Source organism: Scylla paramamosain, chromosome 31, assembly GCF_035594125.1.
Source record: "Scylla paramamosain isolate STU-SP2022 chromosome 31, ASM3559412v1, whole genome shotgun sequence".
Taxonomy (NCBI): Eukaryota; Metazoa; Arthropoda; class Malacostraca; order Decapoda; family Portunidae; genus Scylla; species Scylla paramamosain.
Genome location: NC_087181.1, coordinates 4140585 through 4150584, shown reverse-complemented (window position 1 = coordinate 4150584; position 10000 = coordinate 4140585). Strand labels below are relative to the sequence as shown.

At 39.0% G+C, this 10000-nt stretch overlaps 1 protein-coding gene across 6 annotated transcripts in view; it reads left to right on the top strand.

Annotated features, from left to right (window-relative positions):
* LOC135116394 (uncharacterized) overlaps window positions 1-10000 on the top strand; it is a 243875-nt gene that overhangs the window by 22587 nt on the left and 211288 nt on the right. For all 6 annotated transcript variants that reach the window (XR_010276288.1, XR_010276287.1, XM_064033828.1 and 3 more), the window contains exon 2: window positions 1975-2028. Coding sequence is in view for 4 of the 6 variants with exons in the window: in XM_064033828.1 (XP_063889898.1) it covers window positions 1975-2028 (54 nt within the window). In the remaining 2 variants the exon portion in view is untranslated. The remainder of the gene's footprint in view (window positions 1-1974; window positions 2029-10000) is intronic.

Below are 10000 nucleotides of genomic sequence, written 5' to 3'. Positions count from 1 at the left end.
TTTTCGTTATATTTGTGAAGGACATTTTTGTTTATGCGCTAAGAAAGAAAGTGACCATTTAAATCCCGAAGTTTAATTTCATTTGTATAAAGAAGTTTAAATTAGAGAGCGAAATGAAGAAGGACTCCTTAACGTGTGGGAAGTGCCTGCCAACCTACTATGGAGGGTGTGCTGCGTAAATCATGATTGTATAGGAGCGTGATGTAACCTGTTCACACTGATACCACTTACAGACAAGCCTTCAAGTACCTTGGTATTTCGTAGTAGTGGTTTAAATAATGTTTTGACTTGTTTAGATAATCATCAGAGAGAGAGAGAGAGAGAGAGAGAGAGAGAGAGAGAGAGAGAGAGAGAGAGAGAGAGAGAGAGAGAGGGGGGGGGGGAGGGGGACAGGTAGGCAGGAAGGCAGACGGGCAAACAGACAGGCAGGGAGGCAAGCAAGCAAGCAAGCAAGCAAAGAGGCAGAAAGACTAACGGGCGGGGAAAGAGGTGGATGGACATACAAAAAAGAAAGAAAGAAAGCAGGCAGACAGACAGGGTGACAGGGAAATAGTCAGGCTAACTTGAAGAGGATAGGCAGGCAAAGAAGCAGGCAGACAGGCAGGCAGGCAAAAATAGAAGGCAAGGAAGCAGACAGACAGACAGACAAATAGACAGAGGGACAGATGGATGTGCGGGCAGGCACAGACATGGACAAAGTAGTTTTAAATAGCGGCAGAAACTGGAATATTTCATTACAATGAATATATTTTCACAATTTTTTTGTAAAATACTTTAATAAATAGTTTACCGTGCCCTGCAGTGAGTACTTAACCAAAAGTCTAACTGAATTAGTCAGTGGGATATTAATACAGCATAATGTTTGCACAATATAAACGTATGCCTCTTCCGTCACTCGTATATTCTTTCGTGATAACAATTACTGTAAGCGAAGAAAATGCAAACATAGTGACCTAACTATATTTTTCTCTCATGGCCTCGTATTTACGGTATGCCATTTTTCGTGCACAATACGTAGTTGTCATTGATTTCCTAAAACTACTAAATATACCAGAAGACAGACCTACTGACCCATACTCGTAAATATTGTTCCACTCGTAATGTTACACCACACGCACACACACACACACACACACACAACATTAATACAAATAGATGCGCTGCAACAAAGCAACAGAGATTGGGATGCTCATTCTTACAGAGCATTATAGTGAACATGTGAGGCAGAGATAAACAGACAGACGCAGACAGACAGATTGATTTACAACACTTAGTAACATGTACTTGTTATAAGCAATTCTAAGTGACCATTACTTTCCCGTTCATTCCCATTCATTGAAGCATTTCAGTGTTGAGACGCAAAGGTAGTGTAAGTGTTGAGGCAGCGGTGGTAGTGGCCCCTTCACCTCGCAGCGAGGCAGGAAGGGGAGGCGAGGGACACCAGCAGTGACTGGCCTGAAGGCGCCTTGCGTCCCGCCTCCTCTGTGCGACCCTCTCCCTTGATTGCCTTCATGCATCAATCGCAGCATGACTTGTGCTCCTCCTCTTCAGTCTCACTTAACTACCACCTTCATATTCTAGACACCGCTGAATGTTGGCAAGCTTTACATTTATTATTTTTGCTTCTTTTTATTTTCTTATTTGATCTTGTTATATATGTAATGGTGTTTGTTCGTTTTATTTTGTTGCAGCTGTTGTGCATATATAACATTCTCAGCGTTTGAAGTGTGTTCTGTTTTCAGTGTTGTTTTCCATGTATCCATGTGTTCTTGCTTGGAGGAATTTGACACGTTTTATTTATGACATTTCGTGTTTTTGTTCAGTATTTATTCTTTCCTCTTTTGTTCATGTGTATGTTGTTAACTCATGCAGTAAAGGATTTCTGGTGGTTCTGTTTATGATGCTTCATTTTTAGCTCTTTTTAGAATAGTGAAGCTGCATCACTTTTTTATGTGGATGTTTTGATATTTTCAGGAAAGGATGGCAGGTGGTGCCGCGGTGAACACTCCCAACACATGCAGGAGGAAAGTGAGTACCTGCTTCATTACATCATGTGCCCTCTATTTTGATCTCGCTGTTAAACTTTTTTTTTTTATTCATGTCAACGGAAACCTGTCACTGTTGCCTGCCTTTCTCCTGTCAGCTTCCCACGAATCTGTGAAGGAAAGAAAGGATGTGCTTCCATGGTATCGTGTCAGTAGTGTTATCCATTGAAGGATTAGTTTAAACCTTTTTCCAATGCGTTGTTTTTGTCTCCCATTTTTCTGCCTTCCTAGGGTATATATATGAAAGAAGACAGAATGTAAATTTAGTCTATAATGTTCATTGCAACATCTTACAGGGAAAAAAGTCCTTTGAGGATTAACCGAGAATCTTTTTCAAAACTATAATTTTTGTATTCCAGTCTTCGTGTGCTTATTTTAATTTATGCATAGAGAAAAGAAGGATACGAAATCATATGTTTTCTATAATGGTGTCATCTTTTTGGTATAAATATTTACTTAGAGATTCAATTGAAACCTAACAATTAGCAGTCATTTTTGCGTTCGTTTTATATATATATATATATATATATATATATATATATATATATATATATATATATATATATATATATATATATATATATATATATATATATATATATATTTTTTTTTTTTATTGTATGTACGTATATATGAGTGAAGAAAGGAAAGATGCACTTACAAAAAACTTTCCACAATAATGGGAATATTCACTTGAGGTCTTTTTTAGGTAACAAATATCAGATCTTCTAGTTTATATGTCTATTTATCCTTTAGTGTGTTTTACCGTTATGTAGATTAATACTATTTTGCCCGTTATGATAAAGTGTCCTTGGAAACTATTACTGTAACACATTTCATTTAGTGTGAATTTGGTTTCCACGTAAAAAAAAAAAAAAAAACTCTCCTTCTATGGAGAAAAGATATTTATATTTTCTTTGTTCAATTGGTATTGATATTATTTTTAACTCTGATTTCCCGGGAAGCGCCACCACCATGATATTTGTGACCTAACCTAAGGTAACTTTTTAGCGTCATAACCTTTGTTGCAGCTTTATTCAAGTAAAAATCAAAGAGAGGAAAGCTTGTATAGTTCTGTGAAGTGTTCTTATTTGTCTCTGTGTGTGTTGATTGTCGCCTTGAAAAGTCAAGGTGACGTGGGCCTTGATGACTAGAGCCGGCCCACACTATTTGTCTCCCTTTTTTTAGAGGCTCGTCGTTGTAGATTTCTGAAAATATTAGTTTTCCTCACGTTTTTATTTTCCTTGTCAGCGAATGAAAGATAATTCATGATTTTCTTAATCATTTAGTAACGTATTTAATATCTTTGGAGGGATCATTCCCGTAGCGGAGCGAGGGGGCTCTATTTTTGTTACCGCACATCTGTACACCCCACCGCTCCCGCCTGGCCCTGGAGGGCACAACGATGATTTGGCCAGGAGCACCTTTTGATGTGCATCGTATATAAAAGTTTCGATTTTTTTTTCGGAAATACTTCTTGGTAACTTTTGAAGGCGTATCTTTGTTATTTTATTTAATTTCTTCGTCAGACTCACCTTTTTTTGCTGTATTTTGCATATTTCGATTTATCGGCATGTGGGCGAAGGTTTCTGCCTCGCAACTCGCACAACTATCGCCTCATCACTACAGATCGAGCTCGAGCGCACAAAATGCGCCAATTATTTGCCATAACTCACTTCATATACGGGAAAGGGTTGTGGGAAGAAGGTGTTGTGAGGAGTAAACATAGGAGAAATTAGTTAAATCTAGAAAGGTAGCTAGCTCAGGGAAGGTGAGAAATAGCTTAAGTATTTACCACACAAAATGTAGCAGTATTTTGAATAAAACAGAGTTGCTTAGAAGAATAGTGTGTGTAGAGAAATTTGATATCATTGCTTTAACTGAAACTTGGTTAGATATGTGAGGAAAAGTATTTAATCCAGAGGTCAAGATAGATGGTTATACATTGTTCTATAAAGATAGGGAAAACAGGAGAGGAGGAGGCGTCGCGTTATACGTTAGGGACACATTACAGTGTTGTATTAACAGTAGATTTAAAACAGATAGGAAAGCAGTAGTAGTACAGCAATGTACAGTAGTGGGAGTAGTGTACAGATCACCGACCAGTACAAAGGAAATTAACACCTCACTGTGGCAGGAAATAAATAGAGCAGGCAGGCACAGTCAGGTATGTGTGGTAGGAGATTTTAATTTTAGGAATATCGACTGGAGTCTGATGGTGGGTAACAAGGAAGCAAAATTTTTTAAGGTAATTCAGGATAATTTTTTAAAACAGGTAGTCGTAGAACCCACAAGGGGGAATAATATTCTAGATTTAATTCTTACTAACAGGGAGGAAGCAGTCACGCAGGTAGAGGTTGGAGGACAGCTAGGTAACATTGACCATAGGGAAATTAGATACAATTTAAAATGGGAAGAAACTTTTAGAAGCAATAACACTAGTAAAATACCTGACTTTAGGAGAGCAGAATTTGAGGAATTAAAAAGGTACCTCCAAGGAGTTGACTGGCAACGGATGAAGGGTGAGGTCAGGTCCGGGACGGAGTTGAGAGAGATAAGGCAAGATGTGAGAGGTGAGGTGAGGTGTGAGGGTGTAGGACAAGAGGAGGTAAGATGTGTTCGGAAGGGGCGGAGGAGAGAGGGAGGGGTATATGGGTGTGAGTATGGTGGAATGTCAGGTCATGCTGAAATGAGAGAGGTGAGGTCGAGGCGAGTAGATGAGCGAGTAGAGAGGATGGTAGGGGCCGAGATGAGGGAATTAGGTGAAGTAAATGTAGATGAATTGTATAAATATTTCGTAGATAAAGTTCATACAGGTCAGTTAGCATATATCCCGTATAGGGCAATAAGATCACAGAAAAATTATCCTAAATGGATGACTGCTAGGTTAAAACATTATATAGGGTGGAAGAGAAGTATATATAAGACATTAAGGGCAGGTGAAGAAGTTTTAAGGTCACAATATAATGAATTAGTTAGAACAGTCAGGAAGTTAACGAGGAAAGCTAAGGGCAATTATGAATTAAGTGTAGCCAGCCATGTGAAGACGGACCCCCAAGGGATTTTATCACGAATAGAGGACGAAGAATAAGGATACTATAGGTCCATTACAGGCAGCAGATGGGGAACTGGTTAGTTCTGGGGAGGAGATTAGTAAAATTCTGAATGAGTATTTTTCATCTGTCTTCACCCAGGAAAACATGCAGGATATGCCAGATAGTGAACATATGTTTAGAGCAGATGAGAATGAGAAGATCACAGATATTTCCATAAGTAGAGAGATAGTGGAACAGGAGATAGATAGGCTAAAAAAAGTTCAAGACACCAGGACCAGATGAAATATATCCCAGAGTACTTAAGGAATGCAAAGAGGTTATTAGTGAGCTGTTAGTCTCTGTCTTTAGGAAATCACTTGAGTCAGGTGAGGTACCAGTAATGTGGAAGCAGGCTAATGTAGTACCCATCTTTAAGAAAGGAGATAAAACTTTAGCGTCTAACTATAGATCTGTCAGCTTAAATTCAGTTATAGGTAAAATATTAGAGTTAATAAGAGCGAGGAACATTAGGGAACATTTAGACAAACATAACTTGATAAATTAATCACAGCATGGCTTCACGAAGAAGAAGTCTTGCATGATAAACTTATTAAGTTTTTACCGTAAAGAGTACGAGGCAGTAGATAATGGTGATAGTTATGATATCTTGTATCTGGACTTTAGTAAAGCATTTGACAAGGTACCCCATGAAAGGCTCCTGAGAAAGGTTAGGGCACACGGGATAGATGGGAAGGTGTTAGGCTGGATAGGGTCATGGCTTAGCGACAGGCGAGAAAGAGTTGTAATAAACGGCTCGAAATCCGAGTGAGGCCATGACATTGTAATCAGTGGGGTGCCACAGGGATCAGTATTAGGGACATTGTTATTTCTAATATATATCAATGCCTTGGTTAGTGGAATTAGTAGTGATGTTAGTAAATTTGCGGATGACACAAAGATAGATTAATTAGATCAGAAACGGGTGCCTTCGCCTTGCAGGCAGATTTAGGATGAATGAATGGACGGACATATGGCAAATGCAATTTAGTATCAATAAATGTAAAGTACTTAGCGTAGGTAGAGGAAACCCACACAGTAGGTATACATTAAACGAACAATCTCTGGTAGTTACAGTGTACGAGAAAGATTTAGGAGTTATAGTTAGCTGTGAACTCCGTCTAGGAAAATAATGCATAGAGGCTAGAAACAGGATAAATAGGGTACTAGGACTAGGTTAGGTTAGGTTAGGTTAGGTTAGGTTAGGTTAGGTTAGTAATAGTAATAGTAATAGTAATAGTAATAGTAGTAATAGTAGTAGTAGTAGTAGTAGTAGTAGTAGTAGTAGTAGTAGTAGTAGTAGTAGTAGTACTACTACTACTACTACTACTACTACTACTACTACTACTACTACTACTACTACTACTACTACTACTACTACTACTACTACTACTGCTACTACTACTTCTAGTAGTAGTAGTAGTAGTACTACTACTACTACTACTACTACTACTACTACTACTACTACTACTACTACTACTGCTACTACTACTACTACTACTACTACTACTAGTAGTAGTAGTAGTAGTAGTAGTAGTTGTTGTTGTTTTTGTTGTTGTTGTCGTTGTTGTTGTAGTAAAGAGCAGGATTATTATCTGGAGTGACACCAATTCAGTTTTTGTATAATTTGTATTTTCTTACTATTATTCCACACCTTGTCAATCCATGCAAGGAAAAAAAAGAAAAGCAAAAAAAGAAAACGTATATTAAAAAAGTGAGAGACAAGACCAGCAAGTGAAACACGCCCTGCCTTCTCCATAGACTTGACGTGTTTACTGCCGCGCTTCCTGCCTGATAATTATACAGTCTTACGCTGGAGGCGCTTAATGTGGTGCATTTGTATGAAAGAATTTACTTTTTGCCATGAATCTCTCTCTCTCTCTCTCTCTCTCTCTCTCTCTCTCTCTCTCTCTCTCTCTCTCTCTCTCTCTCTCTCTCTCTCTCTCTCTCTCTCTCTCTCTCTCTCTCTCTCTCTCTCTCTCTCTCTCTCTCAGCTCGAATTATGATTTCACTGAGTGGTTTAAGAACATATTCACATGTTATTCATGAGCCATCACATCCAGCAGCAGGCAGGAGGAGGAGGAGGAGGAGGAGGAGGAGGAGGAGGAGGAGGAGGAGGAGGAGGAGGAGGAGGAGGAGGAAAGAACACAAAGGAATACAAAGGAATGCAACGGAAGACCAAACCTTGAGTTACTGACGAGGCTGTTTGGATAATTATTCTACATTAACTATTATTGGGAGATACAGGATAGTACAGAAGGTTCCTCCCCACCAATCTCTCCAGCAGAAGCTGACAAGATACAGGAATTGATACCACGTGGTATAGAAAAACCACAGAGAACTTGAGAGAATAGTGAGGGAAAGAGTTGTGGTCTGTCTACTTTTGTTTGTGAGGGAGAGTGTAACTGCATGATAGTTGTGTGATGTGGTGTGTGCGTAGCGCAGGTGAAGGCACAGTTTGGTTGTTGAGGGGTGGTGCAGAATCCTTGCGTTGCGCTTTCCAGGGAGGCGGCAGTCAATCAGGCCACAGCTTCGGTCACTGTGTTTGTGTACCTTTCCCTTTAGGGCTGGATACACAGGTTATCGCCTGCAACTTTGACCTCTAGTACTTAAAATCACAAAGTTGATCAATAACAGGAGAATGCGGACGAAGAAAATGAGGATTACAACATGTGATTACATAGGATAACCAAAACAAACACTCATACAGGTCTTTACATATCGCTTTGGAATTAATTTAGATTAACTACCCTTTAGTAAAGTAAGCTAGAGCAGTGTATGACTGCCAAACCGACACGCCCTCGTGCTTGTGCTGGCGTGGAAAAAACCATCGCGCTATGTGGGAAAAACTGGCTGCGTTTTGATTGGAAAGAATGAAGTGAGATTCTATTATTATTCCTATGCAAAAAAAAGGAGGAGGAGGAGGAGGAGGGTAATAACAGCATTAGTAAAAACATCCACTTCAAACACCCCTTTGTCTGTGCCTTTGGACGCACAAATTACCTCAGAATGTTACGTCATAATGAATAAGACAAGTGAAGAAGCTTACTTTCTTTTGAATACCGTCTTTTCGGAAATGTTGGTTTTTTTCCATTTTGTGCAAAAGACAAAAAAAAAAAAAATTTTTAGTAGAGTGAAAAAAAATCTACAATTCACCCTAAGAAGGAGGAACAGAAAAATTACGAACTATACCACCACAACCACCACCACTACTACTACTACTACTACTACTACTACTACTACTACTACTACTACTACTACCACCACTACCACAACACTTCACTCTCAACTTCTCCCATTTTCACGAATTCCTCTCTTCTCTTCCCTCGCTCCACCATCCTTCATCCTCTCTCCCTTACGTTCCATCCTTCCTTTCGCCGACATAATGCTTGCAACAGACGCCCCTCCTCTTCCTCCCCCTCCTCCTCCAGTCCCGTAGCATTAGCAGGGCCTTGTCTCCCCTTATAAGCAGGGATGCTTAGTGGAACATGTCGAAATAGCGTTGCCTAGCCGCCGCCGAGTATAGGAGTGTATTGAGGGTGCATTATCTCGGTACAGTGGCGGTGAGCGGGGAGATGGGTCGGTGAGTATGTTCAGGCGCAGATAGAGAAATGTGTTATTGGTCTGACGAATTGATTAATGAATAGGTATCTGGTTGAACAGGTAGATTTACAGATAGATGGCTGGATGGGTAAATGGTTAATAAATAGATTGACCGGCTGATAAATAGATTGATATATAGATGGACAGATGGATGGATAGATAGATTGATAGATACATGAATAAATGAATAGGTATATAAGTAGATATAAATATATATAGATGGGAAGATAGACAGTTCAGTAAGTAGAAAATAGATTAGATAAATAGACAGATAGACAGATAGACAGGGATAATAGTACATAGGTGGGAAAATATGTTGATAAATTCCCGTTGATTGATAAGAAGGTGGAAGTATTAGATAGGGAGAGATATACAGATAAAACATCGACGAATGGGTAGGTAAGTGAAGAAACACAGGATGGTTGAAGAGCAATATACATAAACAAATAAGAAGAAAGTGTAAGTGTAAGCGATGAATCAGATAAAGAGATAGATTAGCTGTACATTGATGGACAGAACATATAGAAATGCAATTGTAAATCATGGTAAACAAACTAAGATAAATAAAGGTATGTACTATGTTAGAAGGAAATGACATTAGAGAGTCAGCCAGCACATCAGACATTCAGAAAGCAGGACAGACAAAGACACATAGACACACTGACTGATGGGTGCATATGCCAAATGAAATAGTAAACAAACATTCATATATAGAATCATTACAAATAGAAAAATATCAGAAACTTTGAGGCAGACAGACTGAATTTCGCATAACGAAAATATTTGTATGTTCGTGTTTGGTAACTTACACACGAGCAATGGATAAAAAAGAGAGATTTTACATATAAACCTAGAGAAACAAATGAAAGCAAAACATTATAAAACAAAAAAGACATAAAAAAAATGATTCCTCCTGTGAATCAAGTTGCAGACAGAGGCGCCCACACACACACACACACACACACACACACACACACACACACACACACACACACACACACACACACACACACACACACACACACACACACACACACACACACACACACACACACACTTTCCTGTCGCCAAAAATACACACAATTCTCCTGCTACTCTATGAATTACCTTACTAGAAATGAAAAATGTATATTATAAATTTTGTATATTGTTGTGTGGATCACTGGAATTGTGTTGAAACCATGGAGAGAGAGAGAGAGAGAGAGAGAGAGAGAGAGAGAGAGAGAGAGAGAGAGAGAGAGAGAGAGAGAGAGAGAGAGA